Source organism: Chelonia mydas, chromosome 10 (assembly GCF_015237465.2).
Source record: "Chelonia mydas isolate rCheMyd1 chromosome 10, rCheMyd1.pri.v2, whole genome shotgun sequence".
NCBI classification, from domain to species: domain Eukaryota; kingdom Metazoa; phylum Chordata; order Testudines; family Cheloniidae; genus Chelonia; species Chelonia mydas.
The window spans coordinates 66,692,559-66,709,265 of record NC_051250.2 but is presented as its reverse complement, the minus strand read 5'-3'; the positions used below and the strand labels follow the sequence as shown (position 1 = coordinate 66,709,265).

Below are 16,707 nucleotides of genomic sequence, written 5' to 3'. Positions count from 1 at the left end.
CTGGCAGAATTGAACTCCATTATAGGGAATTGGGCCACCGGTCAAGAAAGTAACCTAATCAGAACAGCACTTAAGCATGTGTTTAAATATACACTTAAGTGCTACTGAAATCAACTGGGCTTAAGCACAGGCTTAAAATTAAACACATACTTCCGTGCGTTCCTGAATCAGAGCCATAATGGCTTAATAAGTCAGATGCACTTGTGAATTTGCTGAAGATAGCAACAAGCTCCCTGATAACGTAACTCCTTCCACAATTGCATTATCAAACTGGTAAAGACAGAACTAACAAGAAACAGTTGTATACATTATTAATTATTATTATATATGCACATTCATGCAGGCTTTAAAATAAAGAAAACCTAATTTGGCTGGGCATTCGCTCTTCTCCCCAAACTCCTTTGAACCCAGTTCTGCAGAAAACTCCCAATAAGTGAGCGCTAGGGATGAACAACTGGCATCAGCTCTTCATAAAAGCAACTTTCTGCCTGGTAATAGTGTAAAAAATAAATAGGTTGACAGGTGTCAGTCACAAAGCTGACATGCAACAAGCAAATCCCAAGATGTCTGCCCACTCAAATTACAAGCAAAATAAAGTTAGAGAGTATTTGTTCTCATTTGAACTATTTCCCCCCCCGTTTAAACATGATTAAAAGCCAACGGAGAGGGGAGGGGAAAAAAAGATGGAAAAATATACCAGTATGAAAATAAAAACATTGGGTCAGCCATGCTTTACTACAATGCTTCATCGGTACAGGGACCATGTTTGTTTTGAAGTAGTTTTTTTTTAAAATACGAAAACAAAGTACGCTGCCAGAAAAAAGCCATAGCCATGTAAAATGACTTTTTGATTCATAATCAAAGTTTTGGCTCCACTGAGTTTAAGTATATAGCGGAGTATAACATTCCATTGATATCTCGGCAATGATAGAACACCACCACCTTACAAGTTTACATAAATATTTGATCTCCAGAATCACACATTTCAGAGAGGTTTTCATTCCCATGGATTTTACATATCAAAGGAGATGACAGTTGATTCAGCTTTCTTGTAAGTATGCTGTGAACATGTGTTCAATAGTAGGTAATGAATAAATACTAATGATATTTTGCACTTTTATAGCACCTTCCATGAAAAAGACTCTCCAAGTACTTTGCAAATACTGATGGATTATGGTTCAACACCCATCTCAGGTACAGACAGTGAAGGGTTTTGGGGTACCCCTTTGTTTTTAATCATTTTTCTACAGAAGGGGCAACAAAGGCACAGACAGTTTAAGCTATCTGCCGGTGTCACACAACGATGGTAGAGACTGGAATCCAAATCTCAACTCCCTATCCTGCATTTTAACCACTAGACTGTGCTTCTTCTCATTTCCACTAGACCTATGTTTTTTAACAGTAAGGATGGATAAACTGGTTTGAACAATCTCTGAACCAACCTGCGGCTGAGACAGAACTCAAACTAAACACCAAACATTTGATGGTAGAATCATAGAAGATTAGGGTTGGGCGAGACCTCAAGAGGTCATCTAGTCCAATCCCCTGGTCAAAGTAGGACCAACCTCAACTAAATCATCCCAACCAGGGCTTTGTCAAGCTGGGCCTTAAAAACCTTTAAGGATGGAGATTTCACCACCTCCCTAGGCAACCCATTCCAGTGCTTCACCACCCTTTTAGTGAAATAGTTTTTTTTCCTAATATCCAGCCTAGACCTTCCCCACTGCAACTTGAGACCATTGCTCCTTGTTATGTCATCTGCCACCACTGAGAACAGCCTAGTTCCATTCTCTTTGGAACCCCCATTCAGGTAGTTGAAGGCTGCTAATAAATCCCCTGCTCACTCTTCTCTTCTGCAGACTAAATAAGCCCAGTTCCCTCAGCCTCTCCTCATAAGTCATGTGCCCCAGCCCTCTAATCATTTACGTTGCCCTCCGCTGGAAAAATAAGTTAATTCATTCACATATTCCCTGCACGTCCACTTTTATTTCTAAAGAAAACCAGGGAGTGACACAAGAAAGACTCAGTATTTTTAACCAGGTCACAACGAGAAATAGGTGGACATCTCATAAAAAAGCATAATCTCAATACTTTCAGGCAAAATGCTTTGAACTGAAAGAAGCTTTGGTTCTATTCCCAGCAATGGCACCAAATCACTGTGAGAGAGACTTTGAGCAATTACCCAACTGTGCCTCCATTTTCTCTTCTGTGAGATGATACTTTCCTGCCATTAAGACATTATACGTGAAGCATAATTCATTAATGTTTCTAAAGCACTTCGAAGGTCTCTGATGAAAGCAGCTACTTGTACGTGCATAAGTGCAAACTACCGGTCATATTTTCCTTCTGAACAAAAACATACAAAGGAAACAAATTAATGCTTGAATTCCACGGCTTCACTGGAGATGTGGAGTCCACATATTCTACTCCCCCCATCCCTCACCAGTCTCTGTGACTGAGGAACATACAGGAGTGGGGCTCAAAAAAGAAAGTAAAGGTTGAGACCCTGCAGAGAACTTCACCCTCAGTTTCACTGATCTCAGGCAGCTGGGTGGCTTCTTGCTTCCATGCAGCACACCCTTTTTCCTCGATATGGCAGCATGGCAAGTCCAGAAGCAGCAAAGCACTTAACTCACTGCTCCCTTTAAATCTGAGTAGGGCTGACAGAACACTCCAGTAACATTAATGTTCCCTCAAGCAGTAACCCTGCCACTTTTTCAGTGGATCAAGCCCACAAGTTTTCATGGGAGGTGGGGGAAATCATGTTGCTTAGTGTGTCATCTACTCCAATCCCTGGCCCCACCCACTTTTTCCACATGCCCCAGGAGCAAACTCAGATGGTTTGACAAAATGGCAAGGTGCCTGAACTGTGCTACTTTCACCCCCCAACATGTGCGCCCACTGCAGCTCTCTCGGCATATTGGTTACTTTCCATCATGGACAATCACGGAGGAGCACATGGTTCTACAATACATTGCAACAAATTCAGAGGACATCCGAACTTTTGGATGCTTAGCCAAACCCAATTTGCAAATCTGAGGTTCACCCCAAACCAGATAATGTTGGAGTCCAAACACTTTGAAAATCCATTTGTGCTATCAAAATAAAAACCTGACCAATTAAGGGAAGAATCCCAAATCAGCTACATCCAAAACTGCCATTCAGGGCTCAAAACTGTCTTATGCAGTGTATAGCTCAATATTTCTCTCTTCTCATTAGGTCTAATGACAAGCACGACGGACCTTGTGAATGAGTGAGGTGCTCTATTTCTCTCTGAGTATGATTCCAAGTATAATATACTATCCTGTACCCTGAAAAAAGGGTGGGTTAGTCCCCAAGAACCAGGGGGCTTGATAGTTATTTAACCAGAGCTGTTTTTGGAATTATACATTTTGGTGCAGAAGAAGTCTGCTTCTTGCCTTCTCCCTTCCCCACCTCCCCTGTTATAATACTCTAGGGACTGCCTAATTCCTAAGCTAATACAGAAAAATGAGAAGCAGGAAAAAGACCATACTGCCCAACATTCCTGCCATGCTTTGATTACTATTAACCTACTGTTCTAGTCTTTTAGCTGAAAGTTTTGTCTTACTGCACTCTGTGGACAGGTTAATCTACTAAATTATTTGTGTTTGAGAAAAGGAAAGGTTTCCTAATGTGAGAAGATAACAGGAGGACCCTATAGACAACTATTATAAGGGATTTGATTGCCACTGGATGGGCCTGGTTTTCTCCAAGTTTCTTACTCCTGCTTGTTCACATCATGATGCAAAATAATCTGGGGCATCAAGAATGGTCATTGCTCTGTGAAGGGTTATAACTGCACAGCTATGCAGAAGCTTGATGTGTTTTTGCACACTAAGGGGCAGACCCTCAGCTGGTTCAAGTTGTCACAGCTCTACTGAAGTCACTGGAGCTATGCCAATTTACATCAGCTGAGGATCTGCCACTGAAAACTTAAAAATGCATTGAAAAATAAAGGCTGAGAAATACATCTTAAAAGAGGCTTGTATTTATTTTAATCAAGCATTACATTTAGCAATAAAGCTGGCAATGGAGGATCAGTTGATTTAATGGTTGAGCTCTCCCAATTAAATCTTACCATGGTTTGCTTCATCAGCAAGTTATTTGTCACGCTTAGCAGAGAGTTTCCAAAACTCTGTCATATTGTCATATGCATGTAACAAGCAGGGAAAAACCGTTCCACGAAGTTGCTTTTGGAATAAAACAGAGAAGTGTGGTTTGAGATTCATGCTTCATAGGCGATCGGATTCTCCTCCCACCAGTGGCTGTTACTGAGAAAACAGATTCTAGATAAAGCTGCTAGAGAGTTTCCAGGTTAGTTACATTTTCTCAGTTCGGTTACTTATTTCAATACATTTTATTTAAAAACTATTTATATTAAGCAGGTGTCCAAGAAAGTTACTCAGCTTTATTCATTACCTGATCATTTACAAACATGCACTATAGCAGCATCTTACATTGTCCCCATGTTACATATTTTTTGATGCACTTGAAGACAGACCATGGCAAAATATGAAAATTACTGCAAAATAACGTATTTAAACAGCCTCTCCCTGGTTAGTCAAGTTTAATAGCTCAAAACCATTTAAATATTCTAGAATCACCCCTGAAGAGTTGCTGAACGTGGGCAAAATGAGAGGTTTTACCCACCCATCTCTCATGTAGGCACTGCTCAGAAGACAAGTAATTTATGGATCACCCTTCTGGAGAGGGTAATATTTCATCTGCTTGAATAAGGTTTCATAAAATCTTAGGTGAAACATTATATTTCTATAATGAAAGCAAAGAGGTTGGAAAAGAAAAAGGGTTACTATTACAGTAAAAGTTAAACATTACATCAATTATACACTTGTGCAACACTTAACAGTTGCCTTTACCTTAGGGAGCACGGGCCGTATAAATTACTTCTGACTACTCTCTCTAATTGCCACTCAGAATATTTACATGGAAATGCCAGGTAGGTGCTAAAGGAACAGTGCCCAGCAGTAGCGTATTAAAAATGTGGAGATACTCTGGGAAGAAAATAACCTCGACAACTATGGTTTTATGGTTGTTTGAAACTGAACACATACTGTCCTCTTCTTCACTATTTGCAGTAAGGTTCTAAAAATAGTTGGAAGAAGACTCTAAAGAACTTATTCCCCTTCAGCTTTATGAAATATCAACAGCCCTCCAAGGATACTTATCTGGATTATTCAGCCTTAAACCCTCCTGAATACACAATAGTTGTCTCCCCTTGGTTGCAGAGCTCTAAACACTTAACAATTAACAATTTTCAGCTTTCTATTTCGTTCAACAGCAAGTTATGGCCACTGAAGAATTTCTTTTCATGTTAATTTAGTTCTGACCCACATAAAGCCTTCTGACTACCACACAGATGCCTGAATCAAATAGCAAAACATCTTGTATACTTTCCTAAGGGGATTCATCTTCACTGGATTTGAGGTTCACTGTGTTTGAAATATTTTCTACTCTAAGACTTAGTGGGCAGAAATTTATTTTATTGTAAGTGTGAGTATGTATAAACGAGTGAGAGAGTGCACATCCCAAGCTAATAGTTAGTTCAGAGAGACCAGCTGTCTAAACTTAATTACTTGAGATTTTTGATGGATCTATGCTGGGGAGCAGTATAAAATAAGAAAGCAGAGTTTCATGTGGCCACCGTTGCAAAATATTATGACTTTTGAACAGTGGCGGGAATCTTTTGCTGTGGAACAGAAGCAGCTTGTAAATCCAACAGAGCTGAAATTACAGATTAATAAAGTATTTATCATGTTTGGCTCTAGGTGATGTGGTGCATTAATGCACCAGCCTTTCAACTCCAGAAAGCTGACTCTAAATCCACATTAAATCACAAATTACAATGAATTCGGTGGTCAGCACAAACAGCAGTTGTTCAAGATAGGTCCAGGGACCATCTTTCTCCTCTGTGTTTATATAGTGCCTAGCACAAGGGAACCCTAAACCATGACAGGCTCCTAGCTGACATTGCAATACAAATAAACAAACAGTAATAATTACAGTTGAGATTCACATCGTAACAAGGGTAAAGGTAACAAGGTAAAGTTTGAGGTGTTTGAGCAGAGCTCTGAGGAAACACACACAACACTACTGTCAAGGTTCCTTCCCCACTCTGAACTCTAGGGTACAGATGTGGGGACCTGCATGAAAACCTCCTAAGCTTACTTTTACCAGCTTAGGTTAAAACTTCCCCAAGGTACAAACTATTTTACCCTTTGCCCTTGGACTTCCACTGCCACCACCAAACTTTATCTGGGTTCCTGAGAAAACGTAGTTTGGAAACATCTTTCCCCCCAAAATCCTCCCAACCCTTGCACCCCACTTCCTGGGAAAGGTTTGGTAAAAATCCTCACCAATTTGCATAGGTGACCACAGACCCAAACCCTTGGACCTTAGAACAATGAAAAAGCATTCAGTTTTCTTACAAGAAAACTTTTAATTGAAGTAAAAAAGAATCACCTCTGTAAAATCAGGATGGTAAATACCTTACAGGGTAATTAGATTCAAAACAGAGAATCCCTCTAGGCAAAACCTTAAGTTACAAAGAAGATACACAGATAGGAATATTCATTCTATTCAGCACAGCTATTTTCTCAGCCATTTAAAGAAATCATAATCTAACACATACCTAGCTAGATTACTTACTAAGTTCTAAGGACTCCATTCCTGTTCTGTCCCCGGCATAAAGCATCACATAGACAGACACAGACTCTTTGTTTTTCTCCCTCCTCCCAGCTTTTGAAAGTATCTTGTCTCCTCATTGGTCAAGGTGCCAGCGAGATTACCTTTAGCTTCTTAACCTTTACAGGTGAAAGGATTTTTCCTCTGCCAGGAGGGATTTTAAAGGTGATTACCCTTCCCTTTACATTTATGACAACTACCAGCCAGTGCTATTAGTTCCATGCTTTCACATTAGCTCAAAATTTGTAATTTTTGGAGTTAAGAACTGGTGACATTGGCAAAGTCTGTGACCTTGTACTGATCCCAAAGTTCAATTGGTTACAGTAATTAAAAACTGAAAAAAAAAAAAAAAAAAAATCTGATTTTGAATATTTTTCCCCCGCAAAACCCCCCTTGTTTTTTAAAAACAAAGCCTACTTTATAATTGTTTTCCATGTCAGCGTGGGTTATTCAGAACATATAACAAGAATTTTTATTACCTTATCTACAAAACAGGCTAATGAACTGTGCAACTTTATTGTTATTACCTGCAAAAAGAGTGCTGGTGAACTACGACTATTTGCAAACATGTATAATAATGAGGTTTTGTTGACACAAATATTTGGTGAATAGCTGTTCTTTGTACAAACAATAGTATTCAAGTGAGTAACAGGTGTATCCATGCGCTAACAGGAGTATTCACTCTTTCCTGTTTGCTATTCCTCTCCTCTTGGAAGAGTTTAAATAATCCAATTTGGGAGCAGAAAGAAGACCATATGATTTAGATGACAACTCACACACCATGAATAGTGCAGAGTGAACAGTTCATGAACATCACACAGGCTGAAATGTGTAGTTATGGCAAATACTTGTGAACAATAAACGCATAAAGAGAAATCAGGATCAGTTTGCAACAGAGTTAAGAACAGAAGAAAAGAGCTAAATTCATTGCCTAATTTATTTGCAATGAATAACTGGACCAGGTCTAGTTTTGATTATATCAGGTAAATTAGAAAGAAAAAAGTTTAAGCAAATAACTTGCAATCCAAGGACAGCAGCTGGGGGAGAGTCTGAAAATCGGAGAGAATAATTCCATTGAATTTCTTGTTATGTCTCATTCAAATAAATTACACAAAACTGTAGTCTCTATATAAAAGGTTGGAGAGGCTCAAGTTTATTAAAACTGAAGCCAGAGACAAATTACAGCATATAAGAAATCTTGTGTAAAACCTGAAGTCCAAGATGACATTTTGAATCTGCTGTACAGAAAATAATCCACCTGCACTTAGCTGAGTTAGTGTAGAACTGAAAGTAGAGGCAGTTACTTATTTCTACTGAGAGTTCTTTGCTTCTCAGCATGCTCCACGATTTTTTCTTCTACGTAAAGTCCTTTTCGCTTTCTCACTGAATTCATGTACTTGCGGGCCTGGTTCTCAGAGTCTGCCTTTTCCCCAAAGTGCAAATATTCCTCCTCAGTAGTTGGTACCCAGAATGGGTCACCTGAAATTACCTAAAAAGAAAAAATTGTAGAAAGAGGTACATAAATTTTTTAAAAAGCAGATTAGAGCATTTCGGGTAAGTTTTTGTGTTCTAAATTACCATATTTTTAGAAGTGAAATCTGAAAAAAAAGAAAAGAAAAGAAAAAAAGGTAGGCATGGCTTCCTAGGTGGCGTACAATAAGCTATTCAAGCCAAACGCATTTAAGCAGCCTTAACATGTTCAATGAGTGAAGTACTCACTTTTTGTAACTTATCTTTATGCATTTGCTCTTGGATTTAAAAAAAAAAAAAGCAGAGATTTGGCAGAATGATCATAGAGGCATTAAAATCAAACTAAAAAACTCATTTTAAGTTTCAAAAAGCCACTTCTCATTTAGATTTTTGCTGGATTTGCCCAGCCTGTGATTTTACTGGCGTTCAGTTGCACTCAGAGAAAACACTCATTTCTATGTCTCAGATTCCTCAATCCCTGTGCAAAACCTTAGTAAAACCAGCCGGTGTTCTTGACAAGGCCTGGGGAGAGATGAAATCCTCATTCCTGGAGCTAAAGCTTGCCCCTGGAGCTGCTCTTGTAACCTAAAGTCTGTCATAATGCCTGTGGGCCCTGTGAAACCTCCTCTATAGGAGGTTTTGGTTGGTGGATCTACATAGTCATGGACTAAACAGACATGCCCTTATCCCAGCCTTGTACCCGAAACCCAACACTCAGCACGGAAAGAGTGGCAAAGGTGTAGAGACCCCCCTGCATAGTCTCCTTGAAGCCTTCCCCACTTTACCCTGGACAGAAGCTGGGAGACTCTTTTTATCATATAATGATACATGGTATTCACATTCACCATCCATTCAATGGTGGGCTACCAGGGATAGCCAATCTTCATTATAAAGATTCTCTGTGCTCTTGAGTAGCACGACACCAGACTGAAACTGGTCCAATATGCTTCCTTACACAGTGTAAAAATGACACCCACAACCTATAGATATTAACTACGGTAAGCTGTGTTAATATGAATTTAAAAGGTAAATAGGGAGTGGGAACGTATTTACATTTCTCTTTATTAGGTCAGAACAAATGGAATATTTCATGTGTGATGAAACAAGTAATATTGGATCTTATCATTGGAATTCATATTTTTTAAAAGAACACATTACAGAAAAGAATTGAATGGACAACTCTTCACTCACTAACTGAATGAAGCAAACCACAGGCTGGGTCTGTAGGGGCTATATTCACAAAGGGGACTTAGGGACCAACATCCAACTTTTAGGCACCACTGTCATTCACAAAACCACGACTCAGCTGCTGCATAAAACTCTGCAGGGATGTAAAGTCTCTATGCACCCAATTTGCCACTGCTAAAGTCCTTAAGGTGCCTCATTTTTGGTGGCTGGGCATGCACATAGACACTTTAGTCTTGACACTGCTCAGCAGTTTGGCATCTAAATCATGCCTAAGCCCTGGCAAGATTCACAAACTATGTTCCCCTGCCTATCTTGTCTCTGGGTCCTGATCTGGGATGCATGCTTTGAGCACACCTAAACCTACCTTCTGCCCAGTAGTTAGGGAACCCTCCTGGGAGGTGGGAGAACCAAGTTCAAGTCCCTGCTGCATGTCAGGGAAAGTGGGGAGTCAAACCAAGCCTCCCATCTCCTGGGTGAATGCTCTAACCACTAGGCTAAAGGTTATAAGGTGGGCAGCCTTGTCACCACTACCTCTTTTTTTAAGGACTGACTCAGCTTAGGTGCCTAACTCCAGGAGAGGGTTCGCAGTTGTGAATCCTGAGTGGACCTAGGTGTCTCCCTCCCTGAAGTTAGGCACGGTCCTCCATTTGAGGGGCAGGGCTTAGGCAGGCCACATCCTTGTCCTTAGCTTTTCTTACTAGCTAACTCAAGCAGCTCTCTGTTCAATGTGCTGGCTTTTGTGAATCCCTTTTTGGGTGCCTAACTCTCCCCATGCACTGTAGAGGGAGCCAAGGTGCAGAACTGGGGGTGGCATATTCCACTAGGCAGGCATAGTGCCTAAGACCTCCTTGTGAATCTCACAGTAGGCCTCTATTATCTAAAAAAAACCTGGACTTTTTGATAAGCCACTGGGCGGGCGCGCGCGCGAGAGAAACAGCCATGATAAACTGATAAAGAGAAGACCTGACAACAATGTGTTTGTTCCAGTTATAAAAGATACTTAATTCAAGAACTCTCAGGATCCCAACTGATATATCCAGATAAAAAGAAAATGTTGACTTTTATACTGGATGGTCAAAGCAATTATTTTTGAGTTCTTGGAAGTCCAAAAAGCCAAGAAATAAACACCAGATAACATGAAGGTCTAGTAACCTGTAGGTGCCCTTTGTTGCTGTTGGGATTCTCATACAAAGACACTTTAAACATGTCTTCTACACTGACTCATTAAAGATCTTTTCTTGGAAGAGACATAGCATAGGGGGATGTACCCCTCAAAACAGAATAGGGCTGTTTGTTCCAATTAATTGCTTTTCTTAAGCTGAAGAACATATGTGGACAGGAGATTGGAAAAAGCTGGATTCTCCTAGATTGAAGTCACAAAGAAATCCTTACTGGAAACATAATAAGATTTATCATGAATACAGCTACCTGTTAAATGTATCGTTTTCCAGGCTATAAGGAATGACTGCTAGAATCCTAGACTAAAGATTACCATTATCTCCTTCATTTACATTTGTAATACAATTTTTAACTGTGAATTGCTGAACTATAAGTTCAGCTAAATGTGGACAAATAATCAAGATCTTGTAATAGTTAACAGATATTTTTCCACTGGATAATGATAAATTTTTTGTTAATCATGTCCTGAATAAGAGCACTTAAATCAGTAACTCTGTGTTTGTATGTGTGAATGAGAGATCAAGTTACATTCAAGCCCAAATACAGACAAGTACTACTCAGACTACTGTGTTTGAACTTTGAGTTACTACAGTGCTATCATCAGCTAAGATTGTGGAATTCTGTACACTGAATGAGTATGCAATAATGAAACTCATTTGATTTTACTACTGTTAGTGACTACCATACTGAATTAAGAAGTTATAGATGTATACATGAATGTTCTAAGGACTACATTTAAGAATCCACTTTAGACTTATTCTTACTTAGTAAACTTTATCATAGGTACAAGGAATTAGTCCTAAATCATTAAGAGTGTTCATCAAATCTTAGGCTCATATAAAATGTGTGGGTAATCAAATCTGGGAAACGGTCCTTGGTGAATTGATGTTTGGGTAATTAACCAAAATTGTATGGGGCTTTAGTCCTGAGATTCAACTTTTCCTTTCCATTAGTGGACTATTATCTATGAAGGAGCCTAAAAGTAACTGGAATTAATAAGGCATTGAGGAACTTATAGTTACAATTAACAAGGTCACCTTGCAAGAATGTTACATACGAATACTGAATGATAAATTTGACTACTGAATGTCAGTTTAAGTTATTCAGTTGATAAGTTTCAAAATCATATGTTAAGTTTCTAATAATCATCAATGCACTACCCCAACAGAAATTAATGAAATCAATACATTTGATAAAAGACCATGTTTCTTTAATTAAATCCCATGAATTACTGAGAACAGCGGTATAGGTAAATATCAATTGTGTTTTACACATTTTTCTCACAATAATCAAAAAGGACATTATTTTAAATTATTTTTGAAATACATGGTTAGAGCTGTTTTAGTACTGAGACAAAGACCAGGAACTTCCAATTTTAGACAGTTTTACCCCCAAATCTGGAATTTTTAAGTGTGTGTGGGGGGCGGGGGGGAAGGAGTCTTATTATATTTATTGTACTTGACTCTGTTTTTAACTGCCATATGGCATTTTAAGACAAGGAGCGCCATTTAAAACTATTTAAATTGAACTAACAAAAACAGGATAAGGAGATATTGACTTAAAATTGGCAAAATATGAAGAAAAATTCCCTAAAAGCGTCACATTTTATCAACTATTAATTAAAAAACCCAGGTTTTAGAAAGCCCAGTTTTGCTGACATATTTGTAAATTATGAAGTTTAGTGTAATTCAAAAGTAAGAAATTATATTGCACTGTAAATCATGCAGTATCTGTTTCATAATGAGGTTACAGTGACTAAAGCTGAAAGTGACTAAAGCTGGAGATGGCTATTTTGGACAAGATGACTTAAAAGTGCACCATAAGCTCAATCTTGCAAAGCACTGAGCACACTGACCCAGAGCCATCAAAGTGCTGAAACGTGCTTAAAATTAAACGTGTGCATAATCCCAGTGAAATAAATGGGATGATTCATACACAAAGTTACACCCAAACTCCCACTTCTGTTGGTGCAAACCGAACATGCTCATGGTGGTCTGGCAGGAAACCAAGGAAAAAAATCAGTGCACTATATTAATATGAAAATTAGCTTCCCAAACAGGACTAGATTTTTTTTTTTAATATGCACATTTGTGATTCACTGACCACAGGAATATCTGTGAAAATAACCTAAATCTGCATATGTCTCTGGCAGTGGCACTTCTGATTAACCAAGGCTCACAAGCTCACAATGCATAGCCATTCTGATATTTTGAACAAGAACTCATGCTCTCATAATCTATACTTAAAACACAAAGACCGTCTCTTGTTTATGCTTATAAGTATGGAAACTTGGCTGCACAAAACTTCCAAAAAAGATTAGAATGATCCAGACTTGGGCCACTTACAAGGCATGTTACTAATTGCTCCACTTTGCTGAAGCTTCCCCATCATCGCAGGAAAATTAACCCAGGCATGCACATATCCGCATGCACATACAATATGCCTCAAGAAAAGCCTCCTCTAACCAAGGAAGGGATATGACAGAACACTCTATGCAGTCCATTAGAAACCTCATTATACAGATTTAATTTAATTGAGAAATGTTTAGATACTATGTGGATGGGTGCTTGAGGAAAAACCTAAGACGGACACATTTTCCCATTAGTGTAGGAAGAAGTTATTTCACTTACATTAACTAAAATTTTATGCCTGGATGCCTTTTCTGTTGATGAAAGAACAGGTGCTATGGACTTCACAGGCATTTCTAGCTCTCAAGAAAGTAGACTGTGTAGAAACAGGCTCCAAGAAAAAGTAACCACATTGTAGTAACAGTTAACAATAGGTTACGAAAAAGCATGGCTGGCCTGGGCACATTAGATAATATCATGCTAAATTATATAGCATGATAGATAATATCATGCTAAATTATAGCTAAATTATAGCAAAGAAGATACAACTAGAAAGAATTTCCAAGAATTCAGGAAATAAATTGTGCATTTTCCCTGAGAAGTCACCAAACCAGCCACAGAAGTATGACCCTAACATAGCGTGCAGAGCTCTTGTGTGAGGCATAGAAAAAGAAAACTTTACATTGTCGGTCTGTGAAATATCCCCGACTCAGTGGGGTGAAGGCAAGAGCACAGGAGAGAGATCATCTATCTCTTAGTAACAATCAGCCAATGGACCGAAGCAGATGAATGTACCCGGTGGTGACCATCCATATCCTGTTCAGAGAGTGCAGGCAGGCATAAGAATGAAACACTTCCCTATAATACTGCAGAGCAGTTCTCATTAGTTTGCTTCCACTGGGGAGCTGTCAGAACACTGGGCACAGGTTCCATAGGAGCAGTGCTGAGTAAGTTTTTGGCTCTTGAACTACTGTTTGTATATTTGGGGGCCACACAGGAAAAGGTTCTCGATGTCTATGTGGCTGAAATGGAATTTTTATCAAAACAGAACCCTAAATGATTCATTATGTTCTCAATGGAATAATCCTCTTGGCATAGTCTGAGCTGCTAAAGAGAAAGCAGTTAAGGTTGATCTTGGAGAGAGAGAAAAAAAAAAAGACATCCACAAATGTTATTTATCTTATGCTCCAAGTCATTTTCACTTAAAATTCCCTTTGTAAGTTTCCAAATACTTTTTGTTCCAATGCAAAACTTTAAAATATAAGATAAAAGTATATCTTATAATCCATTTTAAAAATAGATATACCAAACTATACTGCACATACATGTTAAATATGACAGTTTATTAACATTGCTTTTTGCAGTGGAAAATGTTATATTCCCACACAAAAACCTGTGTCAAAACAGAATTAGGGTTGAGAATGTACTGTCCTAAAACAATAAAATGTTACAGTTAAAAAAAAATCAGGAAATTCAATTAACAATCTAACAACCTTTACTCTGCCCTATTTTCTATGCCCATCCTCCACTTGGCGATTGATAATGCTGACCAGAGGCCACATGAAACTTATCTTAGCCTAGCTATTCACACTGTAATTCTAATATTGTCTGAGAGACATTGCTGGGAGGCACTATATAAAATATGAAGAGAAAAAATAAACATTGAAAAAAATTCAAGTGAAGTTTACATTTACAATTACAATCTGTGAGATTATGGTTTTCCTGCCATTATGGAATAAATGCTTTTGAGAGAATAGCAAGAAATCCCGAAGTATATTTTAAAATGCCACTACAGTGGATGCAATTTGACAGAGTTACAGAAATAAACATATTCTTTTCTTTATGCAACTAAGAGTTCTCACTACTATATATGAGCTGATTTTTACTGTAGCATGACCCAACCACTAGATAACAACCTGGTCAATGTTCAAAGGAAGTAGTAGGGAGGACAGTGACAATCCACAGCTATGCAAATATCATCTCAGAGTGGAAAATGGCTACTTCTCAAAAGGGCATACATTATAATTAGAAGAAAAAATGATTTTAAAGTTGCTTTGCAAAGCTTATTAAAATTGTGGCTTTTAAAAAGTATATTTTGATTGAACATTTAGGTAACGGATCGTTAAAACATAATTTACTTCATTACAGGTGAAGTACTTTTCTAAACACATCAACATAAAACATGATACAATAAAATGAACTCGAGCACACTTCTGCTGATAATAGATTTTGAGAATGGGATTTCTTAAATGCAAAGCAATCTGTTTATGATGGAAGTGTTTTTATTCTTCCATTTAATAATTATTTCACTGATCTACTTTATATAAAGCTTTTGGAATTTATATTTTCTCTTTATTTAAGATTAAACTACAAGCAAGTCACTACTAAAATTCCACTATAATTAAATACATCAGTGAAATACATGCTGAAAATTGTGACAGAATAATGGCTAACCTCTTGTGTTCACCAACTCCCTTGCAAAAGTATAAGCCAATTGAAGGTATAAATAAGTGGTGTTTATAATAACATCAGCCAGGGGGTGATGTATTTTTAGTAGATGAACACATTAACTCAAATACTGTAGGGTATTCTTGAGAAAAAAAATTGTAAAGCCTAGACAGATTTAACTACACAGAATCAACAACCTTTAATACCAAATTTCCTAAACAAATCCTCAAAAGAAAGCACACTCAACTCATTTACTACAGCAAGCTGAATACTAAAAGGAAAACGAACCTAATTTTCTCTTAATCTAATTGTCTACATGTTAACCATTCAAGGCAGAAATGTCTTTGTGCCTTCAACACAGACACAACTCCTTATTAGAGAGACAGTCTCTAATAATTAACTCCTAAAAATGTTCATTTCTATTTAAATACTATTGAGCATGGATTTTTTCTTAAATCCTACGAACAGGTATATAACATGCTTATATGTAAATACAGTAAATAAATTGTTTAACACTTGATATTAATAAGGATTCATTCCAATTCTAATACTACTTGGATTATATTAGCATGGTTTTGATGATGGTGATCCATGTGTATTGCAGTAGCACTCTTGGCTCCATTGTGCGAGGCACTGTAACAACGTATGGCAAGAGACATTTCCCAAGCCTTGCAGCCTAATTAGACAAGACAAGAATGACCAGACACCTCCATTTTCTGAGTCCATTAAGAAGACAGCACTTATACGTTATAGTGATAGGTGCTATTTAAAAAACAAACAAAGAGAGCTCTCCCCTTCTTAGTCTCCTGAGTTCCAAGATCACCATCTGATGGGGGCATATCCTCCAGGGTTTCAGTGACAGATATTGCTTCTCCCTTATCCATATCTGAAGCCATCTTCGAATTTTATTCGGATACAGTTAATTTGCAACTTGTATCCTAACAAACATGTACTCTTTCTCATACACACATGCTTTTTTTTGGTTCCTCGTAATTTCTCAAGCAAATTCCTTTGAAATTATTTTCCATACTTTGTGCTGGCTGAAAGTTATTTTTGGAAAGTTTGAGCCAAGTCCATTCTATTTTTGAGTTGTGAGTGGAGGGGAAATACTTTCCCTATAGTTCCGATTGGGTGTCTGTTCTTGCATATCTTTTTAAAATGGCCGAGATTAAAAACTTCAAACCTGACTTCGTTTATAGCCCTCATCAAGACGAAAACAAAAATGAAGAATCCACTTTTGAAGAAAACTGGGTTCAGCAGTTTTAAAGTTGTGTATGTTTAACCTCAGCAGTTCTGTATGTGCCCATTACACTGTTTCTGTTTTGGCTTTGAAGGATCCCCTTAATTAAAG

General features: G+C 38.0%; 1 protein-coding gene across 5 annotated transcripts in view; it reads right to left on the bottom strand.

Moving 5' to 3' along the window:
- Positions 1-3,987: 3,987 nt before the first annotated feature.
- Positions 3,988-16,707, bottom strand: part of EFL1 (elongation factor like GTPase 1) — a 152,312-nt gene continuing 139,592 nt past the window's right edge. For 3 of the 5 annotated variants that reach the window (XM_037911762.2, XM_037911763.2, XM_043524608.1), the window contains one exon: positions 3,988-8,212. In XM_037911762.2, coding sequence (XP_037767690.1) covers positions 8,024-8,212 — 189 coding nt within the window. In that variant the 3' untranslated portion in view covers positions 3,988-8,023. The remainder of the gene's footprint in view (positions 8,213-16,707) is intronic. The other 2 variants (XM_043524610.1, XM_043524609.1) reach the window with 1 other exon arrangement.